The 27,929-nt window shown below is 39.2% G+C and overlaps 1 protein-coding gene across 2 annotated transcripts; it reads right to left on the reverse strand.

Annotated features, from left to right (window-relative positions):
• On the reverse strand, positions 1–27,929 carry btaf1 (B-TFIID TATA-box binding protein associated factor 1). 2 transcript variants are annotated; one of them, XM_088634971.1, is made up of 38 exons: positions 27,525–27,929; positions 25,409–25,532; positions 24,992–25,106; positions 24,387–24,530; positions 23,663–23,868; positions 23,243–23,376; positions 22,689–22,818; positions 22,415–22,483; positions 22,113–22,202; positions 21,679–21,774; positions 21,252–21,428; positions 20,463–20,603; positions 20,229–20,353; positions 19,939–20,059; positions 19,739–19,843; positions 19,286–19,435; positions 19,059–19,201; positions 18,370–18,544; positions 17,710–17,913; positions 16,778–17,204; positions 15,398–15,582; positions 14,721–14,874; positions 14,339–14,448; positions 13,879–14,080; positions 13,200–13,348; positions 10,725–10,877; positions 9,908–10,029; positions 9,638–9,805; positions 9,129–9,206; positions 8,886–9,015; positions 8,035–8,176; positions 7,100–7,230; positions 5,798–5,923; positions 4,078–4,230; positions 3,187–3,398; positions 2,730–2,889; positions 2,362–2,532; positions 1–1,292 (listed from the first exon to the last, which is right to left on the reverse strand). In XM_088634971.1, exons 1-38 carry the CDS (start codon positions 27,536–27,538, stop codon positions 1,149–1,151), a joined length of 5,580 nt encoding a protein of 1,859 aa, XP_088491097.1. In that variant the 5' UTR covers positions 27,539–27,929; the 3' UTR covers positions 1–1,148. The 2 variants fall into 2 exon arrangements, with proteins under 2 accessions (XP_088491097.1, XP_088491096.1); XM_088634970.1 differs by having other exon boundaries at positions 23,663–23,871.

Here is a 27,929-nt window from a genome sequence, read left to right on the forward strand (position 1 = left end):
TTAGAACTTACAAGACAAGCTCTTTAGAATTTATTATAATTCTATCATCTTTTAACAAAACAGCACTTACAGAAATATTTACACATCAGCGATTTAAAACACCCTCCCTTTTAAGTTACTGAAATTGTTACCTATGACTTACCAGAGTAACTGCAGCTAGTGCTTTCTTAAGCAAACACTCTGAAGTCTGCTAGAATAACTCATTAAGAGATGAAAACCTTTTCAGCATTTATGCTTAAAATTCTTAGGGAACAGCTTTTTCCAACCAAAAAAAAAACCCCACCAAAATATTTAATATAGCACTTTTCGCACATAGTAAAGGAGTGTTCCCCATTTGTCTTCTTTAATTAAACAAGAAAAGCTGAGATCCAAAGCTGGAAGAATCCTATGCATTATAAAATGAGTAAGAAAACCAGTTACAGCACAAGGGATCTATCAGAAAACATTATCCTTGTTGGCGAAGATCACTGGCCTCAGCACTCCCGAGGACAAACGGCTACAGGAATCAAGTCTGTTTTCAAGTTACTTCTTGCATTGAGAAACAAAAAGGAAGGTTATCAATAAGTGATGCTCATGACTCCCTTGGTGACCATATTTAAGAAAATATAGTTCTTTGAACTTAAAACATTGGGGTTTGATGTTCAAGTAACGGTTAAGAATTTTAAAAGACTGGGTCTTACTCCAGCCTGTTTCTGAAGAAGACATTTTTCATATTTACAGTTGACTCAGTCTCAGAACAACGGAAACCATTAAAATCAACATGTCCTGAGAGGTCCAAGAATGAAAATGAACTTAATACACACAATACATCATGTAAGACTGAGTTTTAAAGATAAAGAAACAAACCTAAACACAGGGATCATGTAAAGAATGCTGAGAAACAGCCATCTGACATTGTACACAAGTTTATGCCACACAACTCTGTTGAACAGCCAATAGTTACAGAATAAATGTACATATGCAGAGCAATGCAAAAATCTTAAGACACCTCTTACGTCTCACCCATAACATTGATATCAATATGTAAGTTAATCTGTTTCTTTCAAAACATACATATTTGCATACACTTAAACAAGTTCACTATATGCTGAATATCAGCAGGGAATAGATGTCAAGTGAGCCATTCAGACATGTCTGAGACAAGCATGCTATTTTAAAGAATGCATGAAGCTTTCTAGGTCATATTCAGCATCATATTGTTGTTGATCCCAGAGCTCTCCAAGGCTATCAAGCACCGACTTCATAGACGCTTTTCCCGAAGAACCTGACGACTCTCCCTTTTCGGTTTTATCCTGGACAAAAACAAAAAAGGGTTAAATGCTCAGTGCTCCTGCTGTGCAAATTAAGTCCTGAAAAATATTTCTAGGAATCTGTTTGCTTAGGAAAATTATTGCTCTAACCCTCGTGAGGGAGAATGTGAAAGAATCCAAATACCGCAGGTGTACTTACAGGTTTGTGACAGCATGACATGGTGTTCAAAACTCAGTCTAAGCTATATCCTTATACATGTAGTACTATTCTACAGTTCGGCACAATTTGTACTTGAATATTTACTGTTACCAAGATTATGATCACATGGTCAGGGTCGGCCTTGATTAAGTCTCCTCGAAGTATCATTCAGAGCTCAAAATGGACTAGCCAGAGTGTGCAGATGCATGTGTGTGGGAGTGTATGAAAGGGATTTCTTTTTTTCTACACAAACACAAGCAAATGAAACAAAACAAGCAGATAAATTAAACATACCGATGGACGTGTTGAATGAATAATACAGACATGCAACACAGATGCAGAGCAGAAGGCAGCAGAACACAGTAATAAAATGCAGTGGGTTGTATTTACAGAAGGGTATGCATACTTCTAGAGTGATAGGTGTCATATGTGTGAAACTGATGTCTCTAATGTGGGCAGCAGAAATAAAAAAGAATTAAGAATTATTAAAAGAAAGGGACAAGAAAAGTAGCTACAATTAAAATTACAAAAATCAATGTATGTATAAAGTAACTTGGCTAATGTACGAGTATTAAATATTTTCCAAGGGCGTGCCTGTGTTTGTATGCGGCATAGGTTATTGGCAATTTCAGGGATTTGAGGACAATAAGATAAGAGAGGCGGTGTTTTTCCCCCAGAGGTAGGTATCCTGTTAATAAAATCTAACCATTGTGAGGTGGCAAGTTGTTCTCTATTTTTACAGCTAAGGAGGACTGTCTTCTGGACAATAGTTAAGGCGATGAGCACACGACTGGCGTTTTTATTTAACTGAATCAATTTTTGTAAGATCTCCAAGTACAGGGATGGGGATGGAGGGATGCAGCATCCCAAAATAAATGTTGAGGTGATGAGTGGGATTTCTAAATCAAGCACCTTGTCCAGAGTGAAGAGATTAAGCAGCTGGTCTGTGCCCATGCTCTGCAGGCTGGCGTTCTCCTGGCTGATCACGGTGTTGGCGATGCTCATCTTGAATTTCTGCAGCCCCATTATCTTCTCCTCAAGTGTACCTCTGGTAATGAGCCTGTACACGTTAACAACACGTTTCTGGAAAGAAGAGGGGGAAAAAAAAAAGCAGATCGTCATAATTTAAGAAGGATAGGTACAGTGTTGCTGATCACTGTTGTTGCCTTTAATATTTCACAGCAGCACAAACAAATGTTTCCTTCTGGACTGTGACGATAAGAACAAGGAATATACCAAGCTCATGATTACAAACAGCTGGCAGGATATTTTTCCAGTACCTGCCCTATCCTGTGGGCTCGATCCATGGCCTGCAGATCTCTCATAGGGTTCCAGTCATGCTCCACAAACACCACAGTGTCAGCTCCGGTCAGATTCAAGCCCAGTCCGCCAACATGAGTGGTAAGCAAAAGCACATCTATTGATGGGTCGTTGTTAAATCTAAAGAAGCAGATTGAGAAAACAAATATTTGGAAACAAAACCAAGGTGTAAAAAAAAAAAACCAAAAACATTCAGCTACTTCTGAGATAAGCCTGGATTGCGTGCAATAATCTTAAAAATGTTTAACTTTTTTCCATCATCAAAAAAAAATAAGGTAGGTAAAGTCCTATAAAGAATTGACATTTACACAGAAATGCCATCATAGCTGCACATTAGTAACAAACTTAATTGCACGCAAGGTCAAGTTTCTTAAGCTGGCATTAACCGAGATCACTCAGTTTTGCTCATCAGCCTACCGGGAGACAATGGAATGCCTCTGTCCAGCCGGCACACTGCCATCCAGCCTCAGATAGGTGACAGAGGACATCTGTGGCTTGAGAAGGTCATGTTCTACAATGTCCAGCATGCTCTTGAGTTGGCAGAATATGAGAACTCTGTGTTGAGCAACAACAGCCTCTGTCCCTCCTTCGGCTGAGCCTCCATTTCCTAGACCGCAGTCCAGCAGCAGCTGTAAAGAAATTCAAAAGTCAGAAAAGCGGTGCTCAAAATAAATTAAGAAAACATTCAACGTGTTCAATTTTTAAATCACCGGTAACTAAAAAAAACGCTCACATAAAATTACTTGGTGCACACAGGCATGCAAACATCAGCATCAAGCAGCTATTGCCGCCTCTTTTGTTCTCGACCTTCGTGAATTTAAGATGTCAAAAACTAGAAACCTCTTTCATGCATACACAAGATTAAATACTTTTTTTTCTACGCAAAAGGCCTAGCAGTTGATTGATGAAGAAACTTTCCTCAATAAATCACACTGACTTCATTAAACAAATGCAAAGTGTCTCTGCTGCAGCACTTCATACTTGCTGATTCTCTCTCTCTCCTGGATATTCCATTTTGTGACGCAGAAAACCCAAAAGGGCTTGTAAGGGAAGAGATGAGGTTTCTAAAGAAGTTTTTCTTGGCAAGCGTCACGAAAGCTTTTATACAGTTCCGATTTGTGCAATTCTCTCCCCAAAATCCTCTCGACACATTACGAATGCTTGTTTTCTGCTTTGTTTTGGCTGTCGATTCATATATAAAAAGGATGACGTGGCTCTCTGCAGTGCCAACAGCCGTGAGAGTCCTGATGAATATAATGCGCTGTGTACAGTTCAAGGCACACAGAGAAGCGCTGATCCACCACCCACCTGCTTGAGCGCAGAGAGCTTTGGTGCATGCTGAATATCTCTGAGGTTGGAGTGCTGGGCAGACAGCTGTTCAATAATGCGCCGGTATTCAGGGTGTAGGGGAGTTAGGACCAGTGCAGGGTGGTTGCATAGTTTTCGTAAGTACTGCAAAGCCTGTGAAGTAAGGAGAGGTAATGAAATTGCTTCTAAGCACATAAATACGTATTGAAATAAAGCACAAATTTTAGCCCCCCTCCACACACACACAAATTCTCTAGATGACATCTTCAAAAGCACGGGGATGTGAAGACTGAATTATTTCCCAAGGAGACCTCAGTCACTGAAGCAGCTTCTAACCATTGACATTCAGCCGTAACTTATAGTAGTTCTTAACTTGTGGCACAGAAGCAGACTGCTATTTACTACCCTGCCGATGTCAATAATACCTCACACAAAAGAAGCAGACATGGCCAAAACAAGTAGGTTTTGGAATTTCTGGAAGGAATGAGGGGATTTACAATTTGACCTGATGACCTACTCAGTTTACTGGATTTAGACATTTCTGTTTTATCTGAGCTCAGAGTAACTTGGATTCAGGACTTGAATGAAAGTCCTAAAATACTGACATTGTCAGGAGATCAGAGTTCCTACCAGCAATTGCAAAGTTTGTGTATATGTCGGAAGAAATGATTTTCTTGGAATTGGGATTTTTTTAATATTGTGTCATATTCAAAGCTAATTCCCTTATGGAAAGTTGAAAAGAATTACTGGATACAATTCAACAAAGAATTACCATTACAACACCACAGCTTTACAGACTTACAGCTTTACAGAGAAAATCCATGCAATTATTTTTACTTTAAGTGGAAACTCCATTTCCCCATATTAAGAACTGGAACAGTTTAAAAATAGCAAAGCAACATTTTCCTCTAGAGAAAATGCAGTCAGGCCATATGACCTGCTCTATACTACTTTAGAACATTAGATGATAGAGAGTAGCTTAGAAAGTCCTAATGAGTTTGCGTTCTATATGATGAAGTAATAACCAAGGTAAGGAAACCATTTTTAGTTTTTACAAATTGTGCCAATTAGTGCACAGTGACCTCTTTTGTACTTGAGCAAGTCTATCTGGTCTAAAACAAAAACTTTTCAATATTTTATATATACAAAAAACATTTCTCATTCTAGTGCGAAATTTGACCTTTTCAGACAATTTAGTTGGTGATTCTGCATTACATAATAAGCACTGTATGAAATATTCAAGCATTACAGGCTGATGCTGGGAGAATCATATTTGTAGGTCTCGCCACAACCCCATCCATTGAAACATCCTCTCCCTCTAAATGATGAGAGGGTTTGACTCAGATTGCTAAAGAAAGGATTTTGTACACCACTGTTAAGACCCGTTTTTACATTATACACAAGAGGACAATCCCTCCCAAATGTAAGTCTAGCCTTCATGTGTCAATGAAGCACAGTAATTACTGTAAAGCATACAGTGGCAAAATGAACCTTGATTGCAATACATATATGAAATTCTTTAAAAAAGTAGTTCCCTGCCGTCAGACTCGTGTTGTCAAAGAAATGAAGTTTAATGAATGGATGATGCATGTCTGATAAACACAGAAAATAATTCAAATAAGGCACAAACCTGTGACTCATAGTAATGCTACAAACTACAGCCATAAGGATTTAATTTAATCTGGAAATATTCAGAACGGCAAAAATGAACAGCACTTACTTGGAACACATGTCCTGTAGCTTTAAGCTTTGGCTTGTCATTTTCCTCCTGTAGCGAAGTTGTAGATATTGTGTCCTCAACACTGACCTTAGCACGAGATTTGGCAAAGTCTTCATAAAGCTGAACCTTCAGACATACAGAGGCAAAAAATATAATAAGCCAAAAGGGATTTCACAAGACTGTCTGGGAAAACACTGTGGTTCCATGACAAGTTCACACGGCTGATTTTTTTTTACCGTTTGTAGTCTTAAGACACTCTGAAAAAAGATTCTATTTGTAATGCTACTGGCATGTCCTGAAATACATTAAATCACTTTTGGTTTTATTACACACCAAAAAAAAGAAAAGAAAATCACAATGGGTTTTAAGTGATGTATTGGCTTATTGAAAGGAACGAATGAGAGGTAGGTTTTTTTTTTCATGGAAACATACCACGAGAATGATGTAATGACTGATACTGACACAGTGTGCTGGAATTCAGCCCTAGACACCAAGCGCACAAACCGGCCTGTGTGAAAACTGGTAGGGAATCCCTACACTGAAAGAAGGGAAGCTGAAGGAATGGCTGATGAGGGCATTAATAAGCACACTCTGAGGCCAGACACTATTCTTCAGGCACCCTCAAGAGCTTGGAAAGTGGCCAATACAGAGTTACCAGGGGCTGAAGTTTTAATGATGTCGGCAGCACATTCATAATACAAGAGGAGAAGCTGCCAGTGGTTATGCAATCTACAGCTTATGACCTCCATGAAACTTAACACTGCACCATTACCTGAGAAAAGGTCAGGATAACAAAACATTAAAATTTCTCTAGCTTTTTATAAAGATCTAAAATGCGATAACAGGCATCACTCTTTACCAAGAAATCATAATGCCTCCTCGTTTATAAAATAGAAGTTGGAAACACTGAGCAACAGGCAGTTACAGATTTGACTGTTAGTAGAATTTTGAATTTATATTCATAGGAAATAGCTAGTATGGACACACACACACACTATGAGTATATATGATATGCATATCAAAAACATTAACATTACTATTTCAACAACTGGAAAAGGTATTATTTGGCAAGCACCAAAACCGGATTTTAAATATGATTTGCAAATAATCAGAGAAATTCATCACTAAATAACTTGTACCCCCAAAATCCATACAATATACCCATATTTCTACATAACTCTGGTTTAAGAAACTAGTGTGACACTGGTTCCTGTCCGGCACTGAAGCAGTGGCGTCTTGAAGAAAGAATATGGCTGTGAAAGTCTGCCACCCTGTGAAATCCGCTTCAATCCTGAAACAAACCTGCAGTGGGCTGAGATTGCAGTAATAATCCTGAATAATCTTGGGCGGAAGATCCTGAAGGACGTCCTCCTTCATTCTTCTCAGAAGAAAAGGCAAGACTTGGCGATGCAGTGCCTCCATAGCAAGGACACCTGACAGAAGAACAGAAGAAAAGTTACCTCTGTGAGGAGGCCATTCGGCCCATCTAGCCTGTTTGGCAGTGAATCCAGGGATCTCATCAGGTGGCATCTTGGTAACTTATTCCACACTCCCACCTTCATGGCACTAAACTGTGCTTTGCACATGACATGCAGTCGAACCCCGTATTTGTGTTTTCGGTAATGACGTTTTCCCCGCCATGTATGTCGTTCTCCTTCCAGTCCCAACCAAAACAACGCCTCCTCAGCTGTCGGCCGTCTGCCATTACTGTTTCAGTGTTTGTGCTGTACGGTTGTCCTGTGTGCGTTGTGCGTTTTTTTAATCGAATATGTGTTTTAAAGCCAAACTTGGAAAGGAAGACGAAAAGAAGACCATTTCCCTCAAGGAAAAAGTATCTATATTACGAGAGGTGGATTCTCACGTGTGAACGAGGCTTGAATTAGCGAAGCGGCTGAATATCCGGATTTCTACACTAAACACTATTGTGAAGAATCTTACACAAAGGATGTGTAGTGTTGAACGTTTTGTGATCGAATATATGTCTATATCACCTTTTCCCGCAATTTGCACTCCCCCCACCCCGAGAACCTTGAAAAGTGTAAATAAGGGGCTCGACTGTATTGCCTTACTAGTCTCACACACAAATGCAACTCATAATAGTGGCAATGGTGCTTTAAAAGAGGTACTGCACCTGCTTACAGTTATTAACCTGAGACACAAAGGGGAAACCAGCCGAGATCATTTCCAAGCAATCAACTCCCATGACCAAGCTGTATGGTTGGGTCTGCAGAGCTTACCCGCCTCCTGCTCCCGGGAGGAGCTCTTGGCGTCCCTGCTCGCCAATATGGGCTTCCCATAACGAGCTGCAAACTGGCGCTCAGTGCCCAGGAATCCTGGCATCAGGAAGTCGAACAGCGACCAGAGTTCCAATACATTATTCTAAGGGAAATTAAGAATTGAAGAGATTTGAAACTTAGTTTGCTTAAATGCTTTACTGGTAGAAGAGACACTTAGGATAAGACAGAACAAAAAAAAACTCAGATCTCATCTTGAGCGATTATCCAGTACAAGTACAAGTTGAGTTGTTTTGATCTTGCCATTTTAAACATACAGAACAAAAGAAATGTCAAATGCATTTAAATTCCTCCTCCTTTGTTGATTTTGTTTTGCCTTAAATCTTAGTCTTGGGAGCACGGCCAACTTTGCTGCATCTCAGCAGGTACCTGCTCCTCAGAAAGAGCTCTTAATAATTAGCAACACAACGGCATAAATCTATTACAAGTCTTTACACGGCAAAGTGTCTTCTTCAACCATTTACAAAAAGCATAACTAAAAATTGTTAAAACCAAACTTCAAATTCTAAAAGGATTAAAATATTTTTTTCTGTTGATCAAATACCTATTTTATTTCACAATGTAGTATAGTATCAGCTGGCACATCTGAAAACAGTAAAACTTTCACACAACTCTGTATACTACCAAATAACATCACATGGCTGAATTCTCTTCTGTTCAAAACTGGCTTTTGTTTGCTATATTCCACACACACAGTCACAAGGACTTCTCAAAGATGGTTCTGGATGTTTAATGCAGTATATCACAGCCAACTCTAGCAGACATTTGCACATTTGGTGTGCAGCTGTAGTTACCTGGATTGGTGTTCCAGAAAGAATAATCCTGTAGTTGGCCACTAACTGTTTTACTGCTTTTGAGAGCTTGGTCTTTCCATTCTTGATGACATGGCCTTCATCAAGAATACAGTAATTGAATTTTATATTCCTGAGCAAAGAAAAAAAAAGGACAGTTTTAGTTTTGCATGAAGGATGCCATAACAGTAACTGCTACTGTGAAAAATGAATACCTGAGGCAAGAGACAGTAGAACAGATTGTACCTAAAAAAGTCAATATCATTCCGTACAACATCGTACGAGGCTACCACAAGGTTGTGCTTTTTCACTTGGTGCTGTAACCTGAAACGGAAAACAAATTCAATTTTTATTTGGCTGCCCCAAAACAAATGACATACTGGTTAATAACGACTATCTTTCTTTGTGATATCAGCTGCACTACATGAAAGTATAAAGGTTATCCTTGTAACATGACCAAGTTTAAAAGAAGTGATGGTTTTCTTTGAAAAGTCAGAGCAAAATATTACTAGAAAAGAAGGCTATGGACAGCCACCTTTCAAGAAAACTGCCTGAGTTAAAGGAATCTCCCAAGGCAAGTGACAATCTTTGACTTCCACAGAAATCTAACAGGATTTCCCTTTCCTGAATCAGTCAAATGGTGATATTTATATATGGAGAAGTTGTACTAAAAAAAAAGTAGAAAAAAAACAGAAATAAAGAGAAACTTGGGGATATGCTCGTCTTTGTTGGGAGAGCAAATGTGTAGTACTCGCCTTGCCCTCTCAGTGGGAGGTCCTGTATAGTGCAGAGGGTTGAGATACTCTTTGGCACAGAATTTGCCCACTTCATCCACCCAGTGTCCTGTCAGTGTTGGAGGACAAACCACTAGAGAAGGCAGAGGTGCACAGTCTGCTGCTTTGGACTTTGCATATTCCTGAGCCCTGCAAAATGAAAACCTTGCTGTAAAAAAAATATTAGGAGCTGCGACCATCACGGGTACACGTACATATAGGTAAAAAAAAATGCTTGTGAGGCTTGGTTACCTGAGATAATGGTCTCCAGCCAGTATACAAATGGACTGCAAGGTTTTTCCCAAACCCATGTCATCACACAAAATACCATGCAGTTTGTATTTGTTTAAGAAAGACAACCAATTCACACCATCCTAGAGAAGAAAAGAACTTAATTAATGCACACCTAAGACCGTAAAGAGGAGTAAACCAGCTACGTGACAGTTCTATAACACTACCTCAACTTTCAATCATCTCCTAAAGGCATTTTCTACATCTGTTAGAAATATGGGTGAGTGCCAGAAAAAAAGCGAAGTAGATGCCAGTTTTTAACTAAGCTTTTATACTGAAAACGATCCTTGTAAAGCATGTGAACCATCAGATCTACAGAGAAGTTTCAAGAAATTAAAATGGAGGTGTTGAGGCTAAGTGCTAAAAGTAATTAAAAAACACTGCAGTTTAGAACTGGTTTTAGAACCGATTTCAATTCTAAAATGTAAGGCTTATCTGCTGATTATCACAATATATTTGAATAATAATAATACAGCAAGTTACAGAGTCGTCTCTAGGTCATAAACATGGTCAGGGGACGGAAGCTCTCCAAATGAATTGGAAAATAGCCAACATGCCACTCAAAAGCCCCAAAAACAAGAACATAACATCATTCTGTAGTGACGCTGGTTTTAAAATAGAATATTTAAAAGCAAATGGCAATCAATGTCAATGCTCAGTTCTTAACAGTTGCTTCAGGAGCCCTTTTGTGGAAGCCATTTTAATCTGGTTTTCATCATGATAAAAATGGTTGTTGTTAATACATGAAAACATGTAGCTGCAAATATAAAAAACTCACCTGCTGGTATTTTCTAAGTTCTGCTTTAATCGGAACAGGGATCTTGTAATTTTCCAGTTTCCTTCCATCCAAAAGCTGTTCAAGGAAGTGACGTTCCCTGGCTTTCTGTTTGATCAACTCATCAGACATATTTGGGGGATCTTGAATGCCAGCCTGAATAAGCAGGTACAGAAATGTCAATATACTATAGTCGACTTAGAATTCTGAAGAGAGAAAAGTCCCTTTTTACAGGACAGAAGCTTTAACACTCGTGTTTGGCCCTGTTAATCAAACAGCCACACAATGAATGTCAAATCACTTTCTTGCACAGTAATACTTGGCAAAAAGAGCTCCATGGTTTAATAATCCTATTTTCATGGTGTTCAGAGTTTTGAGCTGTGTCGGCATACAGGCTGCATAAGGAACAAATAGAAGTTAATTCCATATTGAAAAGAAAAACGAAATGCACAACATTCTGACTGTTCAGCCTTCTCAGGACATTGTATATTTCATGCTCCTGTTTCTCTTCAGCATGGAACTGATCTGTTTGTAACCAGTTTTCAGATGTTTAGCTAATGGTGTGAAGACACACACCATTACATACTAAAAAGAAAAAAAAAATACAGAACAAAGAAAACACTTCTAGCTGATTAGGTATTGATTTTTCCCTGTCTGCGATGAAAGCTGTATTATGAAACTAAATCCACAAGGCAGAAAGAATACAAATTGAGAGTGGCCTAGAATTAATTTTAATGGAGAATACTACATCTTCAGGATCATACAATTGACTTTCATGGTTCCGGTTGATTAACACTCTCTATCAAAGGCTGACTGTTGCCTTCTGTCTTTTCACAACCGAAGTGTGACATGAGTCATTCGGATATCCCCATAGAAAATATATTTTCTGCTTCCTGCTGTGCAGCTCTTTTGTTAGGTCTGAAATCGTACTGGCACTTAATTTATAAAGTACTTCAACAATGCATTGTGATGATCTTATATCTGATAGCTTATGAAAGATGGAAAAAACACAAGATGCAAATGAGCTGAACCTGATCAAGCACTGTATTAACTGAATTTCTCTTCTGAATTTCTTCATGTATTTGTTTCTCAATACACATGCTCATTGAAAATTATTAGGAAAAACTTTTCTTTGTAAATATGAGAACTACAAAATAAGTGACCTACAAGACTACAATATACATATTTTAAAATATTAGGTGCATTTTAAATTGTTTCTGTATAGAATAACCCTGTTTCCTATTTACATGCAAATACCAAAATACATTCAAACTAGAAATAGACTAACCATATTGACTGTCAAATGCAACTCTTACATCTTTTAACCACAACAATAAAAGAGAAATAATATTTAGGCTATACCACAGTTATCTGTACACTCCTCTGCAGTACAATGCAATGGATTCTGAGGAACAGAAGACTATTTTGTAGATTGTCAAGAATATTTTATAGTTTTCATTTGAAATATCACCTACTGGGTACTAACATCAATGAACACTGGACTCTGAAATGAGTGTCAAGCACAGATGTGATGAGATTAAGTATTGTAATAGTGCCATCTCCTGGAAGACTATGGCAAAACATTTTAACATTTGAATAAAGGTTACAATCACATTAACGAAATAATGAACAATTTCACAGACAAGTAGGTAGCTGCGTCAGAATGCGTAGGTTGCAAAGGAACAAGTAAAGGTTTTTTCCATGCTGAAGAGACACTGGAAGAAAGCTCCACACCCAGATCATTGTGTTTTTCTTCTCTTTCAGCATGGAATAAACCTTTACTTGTTCCAATATAACAAGCCTACTATTAAAGAAGATACTGCTGAGTATTTTTTTTTAAAGAAAATAAAAATTTTTTTAACTAAAAACCTCAGTATAGCAAAAGGCTAATCCAGCAATGTGCACCACAAAGGAGTTAACTTGTCCTATTTTAAAGTGCTCCACAAAACACAAGTGTAACTATGTCAATATTCAAGGACTACATGATAACGGCTGCTCGGTAGTGAAAAATCACTTCTGAAGATGTTAAAATTAGTCCAACATCAGAAGGGGAAATGTCTGAAGGTGATGGCTTGGACAGACTGGAAAAAGCCTATGGATCTTGAACCCAACTTGGAATCAACTAGCAGTGACGAACAGGCTGAACTTGCTGCCAGAAAACAAGAGCCACTACAGACAGTACAGTGCTATGCCACTTAGAACCATTCCTGGGTTCAATATCAGCATTGACTGTATTGTGATTTTACTATTTATTGGTAGTATAAATGATAATAGTACAATAGTACAAACATCTTTGAATGAAAAAAATATGTATGTCCTAGTCAATGAGAACCTTTCTGAATATCTGCCTAACACATTGTCATAAATAAAGGACAAAAACATTTTTCATATATAAACTAACATAAGATGCAAACAGTGGGTTGGTGAGCATAATGTTTCTAGCTATACTCTGTGCCAGATTGCTTAGTTAAATCTCACCTCCAGTGGCAAAAGTCTGATGAGTGTGGCAAAACACTGAGTGGCCATGAAACGCACGCTGTCACACTGGTCACTCATCCTGCCCAGCACGGGCACCACCAGCAGCACGATGTACGGCACAATCTCCACGTCCAGCTGCTCCATCACACCTGGCAGGGTCATGGCTAAGAAATGACTCCATCAATTATTGCACACCGCTTTTCATCAGGGCACAGGCCACATATAGGGCTCTCTCTTAAGAGCATGACTAAAACAAAGGAGGCTTGCTTGAAATAAGCACTGATCTTGCAATGCCTTTTTTACTGAGCACACCCTTCAACCAGTTTTTACTACACCCATTTGAATTAGTCAGAAACTGATCCAGATTGACTTATCTCTGCACTCCTCCATACAGCAGAAAATATTACTGAAGCAATCTAAGCAGAGTCCTTGATGTTGCTGTTCCTCAGGATTTGAACCTGTAACCTTCCATTTACAGGTCCAGAGAGCCTAAACCACAACACCACACTACTGCCTTTCAAATATTTCTTTACACAGCTTTGGTTTCGAGTCTAATAATTGTGCAGAACATTTGAAAAAGCATTTTAGGAGGTTTTCAGAAGGTATTGGAAACAATATTCAGGGTATTTAAGGTAAAGCACTTAAGCAGACAGCTTGACTTTACTGGATTGAAGGATACAGGCCATTGCTTCAATTGCTCCTTCTTGCTTGGTATTGTCATCGATTGCCCCCAGCCAAGGAAGAACCCTCTCCAGAAAGATGTTCATTGTTTCCATAGTAGCGATTTTGCTCAAAACTCCCACACATCGTGCTGCCATGTGCCTGACTGCAGTGTAGGGGTGCTGCAAGCACATGCACAGATGAGGCAAGTGCTGCAGAAGCTACAAGACAAAAAGGGAAAATAAATGTGAGCACGAACCCACAGTAAGTTCCACTAACAAGCCTCTAAATTATTCACTATCACTTCTGCCCCTAACATCCCACAGTAACTATTCCAAGCATATCAAATTCTTCCGGGGTTATGGTTCTGGTAAAAGATGCACTGATTTCAGTCTGCCTGTAGTATTTCAGGTAGAGAAAGTTTTAAATCAAACTACTTCCATATAACAGAAGGAGGGTTAAATGTCGGTCTATCTCACCAAAGGAATAAGCTCAGAGGCCATAGAGCCTGCTGCGATTTCCAGAACCTGTAGTGAATGAACTAGCTCCTGAGCAGCTCCATCACCTTTCTCTAACAGCAGCCTTACATCTGTAGAAAATAGAGACACATGTAAGCCTTGAGCAGCTTTATAAAAAGTATAACGTATATAACACTTCATGCAACAGTATTTATATTACTCACAAATTTAATTTAACAGTATATATATATTAGAATATGAAAGTTATTATTGCTTTGTAATACACTACATTAAATGTCATTTTTAATAAATAAAATATTTGGATCTCAAGAAGATTATATAATGAATACACTTTTCATCTTTCAAATGATTAGATAGTGCTAAATAAAACAGGAAAGCATACCAGGATTGTTCACATCAATAGTAGTCCTTAAAAGTCCAACCATTGAATCCCAGAGATATGGAAGCCCATTAGTCAACTCTGGGCCAAAATGCTTTGCAATAATCGTAAGGGCAAATTCAGCTCCTCTTCTCTGCACAAGGCATGGCTTTTTACTCTAAAAAAGATGAAAAGTCAGTCAACCTCAATGGAATCATTTCCATTATCTGTTTCGTAAATCCTTCGCCAAGATTTGAGACAACCAAACACATCTAAAGACTATCAAGTCCTTTCAAGAATGTACTTCTACATTTCATTAATGCTCGTAAGTAAAAATGCGACTCGATGCCCTTTCCATACCAATCAGATTTAATAACACGGCATATACCAACTTGCACATATGCATGGAAAAGTCTTCAAAAGACAACAATCCTTCCCGTTGAACTGGGGTTTGAAAAATAAACACTGCAATACTCTGCATGTGTGTGAAAGGAGTAATTAGTTCTGTAATGGGCTTAATCATGACTTAAATGCTGGTTTCAGAAGGCATAAATGGTAATATACATCCTACTAGTAAAAGGCACCTCAGACAGTTAATACATTTAAAAAAGAAAATGGTTTGACAATTCAATAACCTCATTGCCGATTATTTCAGTGGCGTTGAACAAGGAGCTACACCTGTGCAAAAAAAATGGCCTCACCTCATCCACCTCAGCAGGGACAGCACTGCCCGGAGGGAGGTCAGTCGCTGGGTTTTTCATGGATTTAGGAGTAGGACCTCTCCTGCTAGTAATAGCAAAAGCTTCTTTTTGGTGCCGATACAAAGTTATGATCCCTTTAGACTTGTTGACAGAGTGGTGCATGCCATCTTTTTCAGAACTAACCCCTTTGAAAATAAAAATGCACACACTTTTCAGCAGGTTTCCTTTGGATAAACCGAATGGTGATTAAAACGCATCATGGTGCTGACAGCAGCAAACACTGTACAACACTCCATGCTGTACATGCTCAAGGCAATTGCTATTCTTTGACCTATCACGTAATCTAGGTTATAAAACAAGGAAATGACAGAGAAAATAAACCTCACATTCCTGCCGATTACCAACAGACCGCAACAAGCCGAGAGCCCGACCTCTGGTGCTACAGTATGCAGACGTGGCAGCAACAGAACATGGTGGGAACAGAAAATCTGCACCACCGATTTAGGAACAGGACGCTTTTTATGATGCACATTCCCGATGCGCGACATTTCTCACGGAGGGTTTTGCCATCTGCTGGCATACAGCACAAATGTTCAGAGATTTATCCATCTTCAATTATAAGCAGATTCATGAGAAAATCTAAACCAAACCACCCTAATGTGTGAGAGGAAAGCCCTGAAGTATAGTAACCTCAATGTAAAGACAAGTGATAAGTACTTACTGCAAAGATGTTACAGCAGGAAGTGTTCTACATTGCTTTTTTTTTAATACATTTGTTTATTGTTCTTATCACCCCTACTTCATAGCTGAGTCAGTGAATTATCAGAAAGTAAACAGAATGGAAACGAAATACAAACGCAGCATCCTAACATGATGTGCACTTTCCTTTTCCTACTGAGTATCAAGTAAGCAAATATCCTGTCAATTCCCTGACTCCCCCTCCATCTGCCTAGCTCAGTTTGTCCAAACAGCTGAGACTCCAAGCGCCATACAGGCCACCATCACTACCAAGACCACTTCCTGGTCCCTCCCTGCTCCCTAATGCCCAGTGTTAATCCACAGTTTGATGACAGGTTATAAAAGCTTAAAATGAACTCTACTGCAATGCCATAATTATTAGCTCCTCTTCTATTTTACATAATTCAACACCGAAAACCCCATCAGATAGTAAAGAAATGGAGAAGGTCGTTTTAATCTGGGAAAAGAAGTAGGGGAATTTTCCATTTCTCAGACCCCAAAGGAAACGTCCAAGAAAAATACACATAAACAACATAAGCATGATGGATAAAGCCATAAAGCACTTTCACAAAAACCACCTTTTCTCCTCATCATCACTTCACGCCTGAAGACCCGAGGTGAATGTTCTGGGGGATGCCATACCTTTGGAGTGCTCCTGGATGATGGGCACAGACACGGGGCAGGCAGCGGAAGGGGTGAGCAGGGGATCCACGCACACAGAGCTGCAGAGGTTCTTGATGATCTTGGGGTTGGGGCAGGGCGTCCGGTGGATGCACTGCTGCAGCAGCTTGGCGATGAAGGTGGCAGCGTAGCTCTGTACGAGGGTGTTCTCCTCTTTTTTTGCCGCCTCCATCAGAGGCTTGATCACGGGATTCAGCTTGTCTGGCAGCAGCAGGAGGTTGACGATAGCACAGGCGGTGAACATGTGAACCCGCAGGTGGAGGACTTGCCACTCTTGGTTAGTCTCCGTCACAGTCATCTGAACTTGCTGCCTTTTGCTGTCCAGCTGCTGGCAGGATTTAGACTTCAGGTTTAGAGCCGCTGTGGACTCATTAAAGATGGTAGTGACCTGTTCCAAACAAAAGCAGTAGAACCAGGTTCTTGAAGAAAAGCAAAGGGACTTCGACATGTAAACCATTTGATTTGATGACAACAGGACATAAATACCACAAAAACAAACCTACAAAATTCTACAGCACATCTAAGCTCCCCGTTTAATTTCATGGCTAATATTGCGTGGTCTATAACTGTGCATCTAAGTCTACCTTCAATAACTTGTACTTAAAAGACTGAGAATAATTTACAATTTATGCACATCCAACTGATGCCATCACAAATGTTAACATTTTAATTTCAGATTTTAAAATTACTGTTGCAATCCCTCCGTCAGGCTATTAGGTACATAACGAACAGCACATAGCACTGTTAACCTGGACACCTGATGAGCAGTTCCATTACGAACAGCAGAGAATTGTTTATAATAACATTACGCCACTGAACTTTGATTAATGCAATGGCACGACCATAAAAAAAAAGTTCTTTGGGCACCTCTGACCTCATCTTGCAGCACGTACCAGCTCATTAGCTTGATCTATTGTAAACACACTGCAGTTGACTCTGTTCCTGACGTCAATTTGCGCATCAGATAGTAAAGCGATCAGCTGCTTGCACTCATTCTGCATTCGGGTAAAAGGAATGGCAATCTCATCGTAATACAGATGCTCCGACAGAATGGCAAGCAGCCGTGGTTGCACCGCACTGGAGACAGTCTTACAGTCCTGTGAGCAAAAAAAAAGATAAGAAGTTCTAATCAATCTGAAAAGGATGCGTTTGAGTAAAACCCACATTACCATTCTTTTCCTTTAAAACGGTGGTGTGCAGGAAACAACAAGCATACAACTTAGTCAGCCGCTTCAACAAATTTTAAAATACACGCTATAGAAATGTATTCAATGCCACATACTAGTTTTCTCCAGGGTATGTAGCCAGTGTCATTTCAGCTATGATAAAACCCTGTATTTTCATTTGTAATAAACTAAAGCAATTTCTGCAATTTGGAAAGACAAGTTCAACTATGCTCCAGAAACATAAGGTCAAGTTTTAGGTCAGTCCTCAGGTTGCAAAACCTATCACTTTAGACTTCAGTTAACCATTAAGGCAGCTGTCTAACATGTGACACATTTCATACAAGATCTGTTTGATGAGGTCAGGTATCACACTAGCCATCCACTCACCTTCTGCAGTGCTGCCCACTCACACAGCACTAGGGCCACAGCAATCCTCTGCAGCGCAGACTTGGAGTTCAGATGGAAAAGCAGCAACTGAGCCAGTGACTCAGCCGGCCTTATTTCCTGGCTTGTTGAATTAACCCCGGGGTCACATATACATTGACACAGTGCTCCGAGCAACCTGCAAAATGCAGTACATACATTAGATGCTACACACATCTTGTCTAACTAACAATTTGGAAAAACAAGTTGAAAATTCTCATGTCAACAGTGAATGTTTAACAACCTTTTAGTGTTAAATGTTAAAACAGAATTTTAACGTTAATTTAATGAGATGATTACAGATGAATATACAGATTACACTGAACTGATTCTGAAAAGACAATCAAATGTTTAGTTTCGCACCAATAACAGCATGTTCAGGACCCTGTGGTTTTGCAATTTGCCATTTTATTAAAGTCAAGTCGTTTCAGTTAATTCCAAGAGAAGGCAATTACTAAAAAACACAATCGTAAGTACAACATGCTTCCAAAATCAAAATCCATAAAACGGTGTATTAACAGGCAGTCATCATGCATGGGTAACGTATTAAAAAAATAAAATAAGTTTTCTTTTTAACACAAAAATGGCATTGAACTAGGTATAATGTGCACAACACTAAACCACCCCTCAAGTAAAACAAAACCACCACTCACTTTGCTGCCATCATGCGGGCACGCATGACCACATAATCTCTAGTGGCCAGGTCCTCTGTCACTGTGTCAGCCCCAGCTATGTACTCCTGGATCGTCTCTTTCACCTGACTGGGTCCCTGCCGTGCTTTTAAGCCAGTCTTTTCCTATTCCGCAAAAAAACAATCTTCTGGTAAAAAAAAGATTTCATTCTGGAATCCATATGGCAGGCAATGAAGTTTCGTCTTTACCTTGGATCTGGCTTTGACTTCCAACAGCATGTTGAGATCAATTGGCATGTGAGAAGGCTGCATCATTAAACACAGCCAGGCTCCCATCCATGGGCAGCTGGCTGCTACAACATACTGCTGTGGAGCCTGTCGTATTAACTCAGTCCACACCTGATGGACCAAGCAAAGGTTTAATACATAAATACACCTATGCATCCTACAGATTTAAGAAAAGGCAATCATGTAGTTTTGTTTTTTTCTAGAAACCACAGGCATGTCCATGTGTGCCAAACTCTTTTAAAAAAATACTGTGTTACTCTACATCATGAGCTTTCTTTTGAACAATTTAGCAAATAAAATCCTTCTTGAAATGAACATAAGCACAGGACAGCTGGCCTGAAAACAAAAATAAACAGCAGTCTGTGCTTCATAACTTTGAAGGCACACCTTCTGAAGAGCATTTTATTAACATACCTTTTGAATGAGGTCCAGGATCTCCTGGTTGCTTTCCAGTATGCAGGACTGGAAGATGTGCCTGAGCATGTCCTGGAGTATTGGGGTGAGCCACACAGCACAGCTCTGAAACCAACAGGTCTTTGTTACACCCCAAGAACACTGTCTTCAGGTATTCGAGCAAACGTCTTTCGCTCTTGATCCAAACAAAAAGCACTTACTTGATCTTCTTTTGACAGGAGAGTGAACAAGGTTTCCAACGCGGCTCTGCGGACAGATGAAATAGTATGCCGCAGGAACGGCCAGACGCGAGGGACTAGAACTGTGAGCGACTGCTGAATACTGCAAAGAAGAAAATCGGTAAAGTTCAATATCAGCGACAAAGATATCAACACTGATGTTATGAACACCCACACTAATGTTATAAAAAAAAGATAAATTTGTTTCCTTGCGCTGTGATTGTCAAATGTTCACCCAAGACTGTGCTAATACAGTAAGTATGGGGCCTTACCTGCACTGGCGGACCTGAGGGTACGTAAGCAGTGAAGACAGCAGAGTCATTATGCTGTTGGTGGAGGCCGTCAGGTCATCCAGCTCAAGAAGAGCATCCCACAGCGTGTTGACGATGAAGGGCACCTTCAACATAGTTCATGTCAGTTAAGCGTTCAATGTATTTTTTTGGTTTAATTCTCAAAATGCATTCCTCCTCAACCAAACATATTGTTTCAAACCTGGAGTAACGAACCTTAGAGGGCAGAAGCTGAACCAGACCGTCCACAACTGGGATGAGAGCTGCTGCAGCGACAGCCCTGACATCGTCATCCAGGTCCTGCAGGCCCTCTGTGATGGCGGGCAGCACTTTGGGTAACAGGGCTCCAATCATATCCTGGAACAGGAGCACGCAAGACAGGCAAAGCTAGCTTCAGGCTATTTCAAATAAGTAAAGCACATGTGAGTATGCTATAAAACACAAAACAAAATCATTGGATTTAAGGAGACAAAGCTAAAGGATTTTCATTTAATGTCAAATGCGTACAAACCACTGATGGCAGTGACAGAAAACCCAGGAAAAAGAAAACACAGCCTAAATGATTGTGTAATAAGTGACTGGTACTGTACTTGCAGTCTCAAAAACTATACTGAATTAAGGTCTGGTGTGTGCTTCACAGCAAACATACAAGACATTAGCAATATTATCCCACTCCCTAATATTTAATCACTAAAAGATATTAAGGATATAAACTATATATATATAGTACAGCTTTAACAAATACATTGACACCTAGTAGTTGAAAGGCTATGTATAAAGCAACTCAGTCAGACTGGGTAAATAAAGCAAAAAAGGCATTTTGCTTCTCAGCTTTTTTCTGTTAACCTCTAAATGCCAATTGGCTGCTTTAGAAACAGGAAGGTCCAATAAAAATGAAATTGACAGGGAAGAATTTGTTATTTGAGCTTAAAGATACAATAAACCCCAAGCTGCCCAACTGAAGGCCTCCAGTTGTGCGAACAGAGCTAACAACTACGCGCTTACCTGTCGAACGGCCAAGGCATACTTTATACCAAGAAGCCCGCCATGTCTCACTTCCCACTGATCCTCTGTCAGCAGCTTCAAGAGAACATCCACTGTTCTCTCCACCCCAAGTTCATTCATGTGCTTCAGAGCTACTCCTAAAGTCTGGGCACAGGTCTCTCGTACTGGCGCCACCACCTTTCATTGTGGGGGAGGAAAAAAAATATCCAGGATCAGCTTTATAACCAAACAACTACACTTGGTATAACTTTGTTCCTAGAATAATGTAACAACTTGCAATACACTGATACCCTGGCTTCTTTGTGAAACAGATGAATGAGATCCTCAGATGCATTAGATACCAATAATCAAAGTAATGTTTAAAGACATTAAGACAAGACATAAAAAACAACAACTTACAATCGATCTAAATACAGCTAAACCTTACCTCGTCAGAGATAAAATCTCCAAATCTGTCGAGTGCAAAGACACAAAGTAGCCTAATAACAAGATCTTCTAACCACTCCTGATGCTGCCGAGTCATCTGGGGAGGAAAGAGGAGGTAGGTTATGTAGAGAAAAAATTCAATTTTTTCTTTCTTGCATTGACACATTCCAGAGATACAGTAAACATCAGGTTATTTGAAGCACAATTTACCACAGATATCTAGTGCTCATCTGACCTGGACAAATTTAATCCCCCTTTTGAAAGCTTTATCCTCAAGTATAACTGGTGAATATGCAGAAACTATGAAAATCGGGCCACCATCAGCAATTGTGTGGTATTTGTCAGGACTGAATCATGGGTTTCAGCAACAACGTATGCAATTACCAATAAAATGACAAAACTGATAGGTAACTGTAAATATCAGGATAACTTTACCTCCTCTAGAGTGCTGTCAACCAGTTTTCCACCACCAGTGCCATGACATTTAAGTATCTCCCTGAGACCTGTTCCTGCACCGTGACGAATCTAAAAATAATAACAACAGTACTAGAAAAAAAAAGCCAAGAGATTCCCATAGATTCAGGGCTAAAAAGGCAAATACAAATTTAGCTGCAGGCTTTCACATACTAAAAGACAATTTGCAAGATAGTACACAGACAAATTAAATGCTATACATTGCATCTAATTAACGCTTTAGTAAATTCTTCAAGAAACATGTAAGGTGATGAAATCCTTACCTCCCATGATGGATTAAATAGATCATTACAAAGTTCATCACAAAAGCTCTCCAATGGCCACTCATTAATCTGTGGTGAAGAAAAATGGTTCAGTTACAATCTTCAAATAATTTAAGTTAACTCCAATTACTTTAGTACTAGCTAAACTACTAATCTAGATATTAATTTGAAGTCTGATCAAAACCATTAACACTATTATGTCTTTTGTTGACAATTTTAAAAGGCATATTTAAATGATAGCATAAAAGGCAAAATATTTTACAGTGTGACACACCTCATCAAACAGGTTTGAGTTATCAGGAACATTATCTATTAAGACTTTGATGTCTGTTGCTGGTTGCTCAATAACAACATTCGTTGTTTTCCTTCGTTTCTCCTCAGGCTCTCCATCAAAGCTGTCGTTACTGCAACAATACAAAGCAGATTGCAAATTAAAGATCAGAATTGCTAGCAGTTGTTGCTTGCAAGGTTATGGCCTTTGTCAGTTTTAAAAAAATGCTAACCAATTAAAAAAAAAAGGCTAAGCCACTGTAACTAAACCATTAAATCTGAATGTCATAAAAAGGACTGTGTGCATGCATGCAAAAAACTCCTACATCTTTCATTGCCATGACACTTTCTGCTCCAGAACCCTAAGACTTGTCATCTAGAAAAGCTCATTACGATATTCAGTAGTTCTACCCTGTGAACAACCTCAGGAGAGGATCCTATCATATCTGCCTTCTACATAAATTGATATTGGTTAATTCAAACTGCCCATCTCAACTTCACCCACTCAAAAACACGTTACATTCAATTTGTAGTAAAATATACTGGCACAAAAACTACCTTTTCTCATTAGGTTCTACATCTCTGGATCTCTGCTTGGCAACCAGTTTTGCCATTCTCTTTGCTTTGTTCTTCTGTCTGTTGCTCATTCCTGGCCGAAATTCAGAGTCGATTAATTCAGCTGCCTGCATAGTCTGAAAACAGAACATATTTTTAGAAAACCAGCACAAGCTGAGCTTTTTTCAAAACGCACTGGCTTTTCGTCATGTGCAAAATTATACGTACGTGATACGCACAAAAGGTAGACAAAGTGAGTGCAAGAGAAGACCAAAAATATTTTAAGAGCACTTTAAAAAAAAAATACATCCATTTGTTTCACAGATCTCTGGATATGCTTGCACATTTCAAAGAATGTGCATTTTTACATTAATCATTAAAAAGGAGCAGAAACTCCAAGAAAGATGGTGAAAGCAAACCTACTGCATGATTCCGTGGGGCAAGGCTACTAGAGGCTTTTCCTCCAGGGAGTTTATTTCCTGCAGGCCCTGAGGATGGAGTGTAATCCAGGTCTTCATCATTGAACAGCTCTTCTGTGTCCATGCCAATGGCTGCTCCCATGTCGAGTCCAAGCTTCTTCTGCAGCAGCTTCCTCTGTCGAGCTAGCCTCTCCTTGGGATCAACCTCACCTGCTTCAAATTAAAGCAAATTCAGGTTTTTTTTGGTACTTTAAAACCAACATTATTCACTGCTGTATTTTCCGCCCTTCTGGGATCAAAGACAACAGCAATTTTTTTAAGGCTAGTACTTCAATCTCCTAATTATATAGATTGAGAAATTTTCAGGATATTCCACATAACAGCTATTCTGAAAATAATGTTCTATCATAAATGATTCATTAAGTGTCATAAACTAATATTTATTAATGCACTACAGAAAATGTTGTTCATCTAATAACCGAGATAAAAATGAAATTTTCAAGGTTACTGTACATCAGGCACAGAAAAAAGGTATACAAGACTAACATGTTCTGTGAGGCTCAGTAATTTAAATGTAGTCACTCAACAAACACCCACTTTATGGTGATAAACTATTTTACCTACTGGATTTTGATTACAGTCATCAGGCACAGGAGATTTCACTAATCGCAAAATGAATACTACCGAGTTGCATGGAATGAAATTGTATTAATTCACAACTAGATTACCCGATTTGTCATCCTGGACTTCAAACTCCGCACCAGCAGATCCCAGTAGGGATGCTCCATGTTTCAGCAGCCGGGAGATGTCAAACCTGCAGAAGCTCAGTCGGTCTGATGACGTTTCTTCCATGGAAAAGTCGGAGCAAGACTCTAGATCAGACAGAAGTGACAATCCTGTCACTTCTGAATTCAGATGGCAATGGCCGAAGCTATCCAGAACAAAACAACTCAACCTGACAGGCTTCAACACCAGAATAATAAATCTCATAAAACATGATGCAAACCTACAAGCCAAGTTCTAATCTTCTTCAACCCCACTTCCACCAAAAACATGCTAAAAAACAAAGGTGCACATAGACATGAGCTGGTTAAAAAAAACAGTTCAGAGCTTAGCGGAACAGTTTTCTCATGATCTGAAAACTACAATTATACTTAAATCCAGAAAACCCAACACAAAAACCCTCTAATCTACTCCATTTCATGTCTTCCACACAAATACACTTCGCTAAACACCAATTTAGCTGCCTGTTACAAAACTCAACACTGGCACATACTGAGCAGGACTCCTGAGCAGTCAGTAAGAGAAGACAAGCGATAGATGCACATTATACCTTCCTTGGGCTTCGCAGGTGGATTCCACTCAGGCACATTTTTCACAATGGCTTCTACTGCTTGGCCTGCTGCGATGCGCGTGTCCCAGTTAGGACTTCGTAAATACGTTAAAACCTTCAGAGTTCACAAAAGATAAATGCATTTCATGATACGGGGTCACAGAAAACTATTTACAGTGGTTTTTAAAAACAGGGGAAAAAAAGGCTTCCATCTTGAAGTAAATGCTTCACGTCCCAGTGCTTGAGCTATTTATAGACTGGTACTCAAATGAGACTTTTGAGTTAAATTAACTGCTACAAGGCTGGAGGCTCACATCAGCCATAAAGTCATACTCCTGAGTGCAGTGCAGTCAGAAACAAACCTTCACTTGATTTTCCTGTGATCAGGAACTACATGTAGTAGGTCACCAGACTTACTTTAGATAAGAGGTTATTCAGCTCGTGTGGGTGAAGCTTCACCACATCTCCCAGCTGCTGTGCCGCTGCTTTCCTTGTCACTGGGGTCGTCCCAGTGTCCAACAAAATGAACAGACGGTCAAGCCTGAAAGCAAAAGCAACAGCAAAAGATGTGGGCATTAGTGCACATTCTCATCAGGAATTGCTTGCATACTTCCAAGAAAACCTTAATTCATGAAGATCTCATCAACATAAAGGAATCATAATCTATTCTAATAAGACACTACTACGATGCTACAGTATATTTTTGCAACATTAATTTGTTTAACAAAAGATATTTCTTTTGTAATCAACATGCTAAGCCAGCAAAACGCACTGTAGCTCTTTAAAGGTGGCATGGAGAAAGTAAATTCTGCCTTCTTTTATTTGCATGTTACCAAAAATATGAGGATTATCAGTACTGCCTTTAAACAAAACTAAAATGCTAGAAACGTATTCAGTATCTTCAGTGGGTGAAAAAATGACAAAGAGAAATTCATTTGCTCATGCATTTATAGCTGATAACTTGCAGGCTAGCGGTAGTACTGTCACCACCTGATAACGACAGTTTCTGTCAGACCTTTCAATCCCAGTCAACTTCGTTTCACGAGTATTACCGACATGATAACTTGAGACAACACTTAACATTTTATTCATGGTTGCCATTATTTCATTTTGCCATAACTTAGAAAACTGCCACAAGGCTAAATGTTTTTGGTCTTCACAAGGACTTCAGCACAAAGGCACAAAGTAGATAATCAATGAGCAAAGTTTTAACATCGCACATAAAATTAATGCGCACTTTTAAAACCCTCCGGTGACACCAGGAAATGCTTTAATAAACAAGATACTATATACAAAAGAACCTTTAATCACTAGGCAGTCCTTTTATTATTAGAATTTTTTGCAGTCGTTTTTTAGATCCTTTTGTTACCTGCAATTTCACCACACCTAAAATGCCGCATGTCCGTTTTATTCTGTGTAACGGACCGGATTGATACAGTGTATTTCACTAACTTAAAGCACGTTTTTAAAATATGTCCCCATACAACCAACCGGTACAAATGGGGGAAAAAAAACTTTCTGAATCAACCATCCACTGTGCCAAGTACACAATAAGCGAATAATTTTTCAAGTGAAAAACATAATAAAAGGAAACATCTAGCGCAGAAATACAAACAATTCCCCACATTGGACTAAAAAAAAGTTACTGTCAAACAGAAGCATTTACTGTACATTTAAATTAAAAGTTAGATACTATTTCATTTCCGTATTCGTCTCAGGGGTAGAGAACCTAGGATATAAATAGGTCATGAACGCCTTAATTTTCCCTTAAATCGAAATATCGCTTCGTTCATAAAGATATAAACTCGTTCTTTCAAATGTGAAATTGTGGTTTATTAATCAGCGCAAAAAATATAATGACTGACATTTGTTAAGAACGTGTTACACGATCTCCCCCCCCTCTTTTTCAGCATGTACAGTGTGCAGCTTTGAGCCACAGCCACGCATGGGGTTTCTGTGCAGCCAGTAGAGCAACAGGCATTATCTGCTTTGGACTGGAGATTTACGTATATAAATAGCGAAGATTAAGATTTATGTTGGGACAATATCGCATGTGTCCCTCTACAGACACTTTTAACTGCAACATTGATAATGATAATTAAACGCTCCCACTTGACTTCTTGATTTGACAAAGGAAATCAGCGACCTATCATTTCCTGTGATCTCCTAAACTCCATAATTAATACTATGCATGGTCTAGTGAATAAACACTTTAGCTGTAACACTAGCAAACACCCGCTGTGTAACGCAAATTGTGTAATTTATAGCAAAGCAGCTAATTTGAAGGCAAAAGAAAACATATATGGTGTTTTCATTGTCTACAGCGATTGGCTGACTACAGATGTAACACAACCTATAAAAGGGGTATGTTTATAGGCTTTAAAACGTCTGAAACTGGCCTTGTCCTACCGGCGTTTAATTACTCACAATAAAATCGAAATTACTGTACTTGTAACAAGACTGGAGTCGAGCTGGGCCTGACGACAAGAGCATTCTATTGTTACTCAATTTATAAAATGTAAAACAATCCCACCTTGATACGGCCATGTTGGTGAATTAAGAGCAAAGCTGTAATCTTGCGTGGTCTGTCTACCCACAAAAAGAAACCATCTATTTCCTATTGCCTTGGTTTTCTAATCTCAAAAGATCCGGTGGCTTCGGAGAGGCCCAGCTCTTTCGCTCACCATCCAAAGCCAGACTGACGAAAGGGTGCTTTTAATTCATAGCTTCATAAAAGCTCCCCCGTTTAACCAGATTGCCTCGCACTATAACGTAACGCCTTACAATACATTTATATTAGTCTTAAAGCTTAGATTATCCCGCTGAACTGCATCCGGAAAGGTATTTTATTCTAATAAGGAATAAACAATAATTTTGTTGTTCACTAAAGAGAACCCAGGAGTCTGGTTTTATATGAGGAGCCATCTTGCATTTATTC

The sequence above is a fragment of the Lepisosteus platostomus genome, chromosome 6, assembly GCF_059453375.1.
Source record: "Lepisosteus platostomus isolate fLepPlt1 chromosome 6, fLepPlt1.hap1, whole genome shotgun sequence".
NCBI lineage: Eukaryota > Metazoa > Chordata > Actinopteri > Semionotiformes > Lepisosteidae > Lepisosteus > Lepisosteus platostomus.

Coding starts and splice junctions, on each gene's coding strand:
- btaf1 (XM_088634970.1), bottom strand. Junction 19,436..19,738: donor TCCTGGACCTCATTCAAAAG/GTATGTTAATAA, acceptor TTGGTCCATCAG/GTGTGGACTGAGTTAATACG. Junction 8,177..8,885: donor TTTCTGGAACACCAATCCAG/GTAACTACAGCT, acceptor AATTTCCCTTAG/AATAATGTATTGGAACTCTG.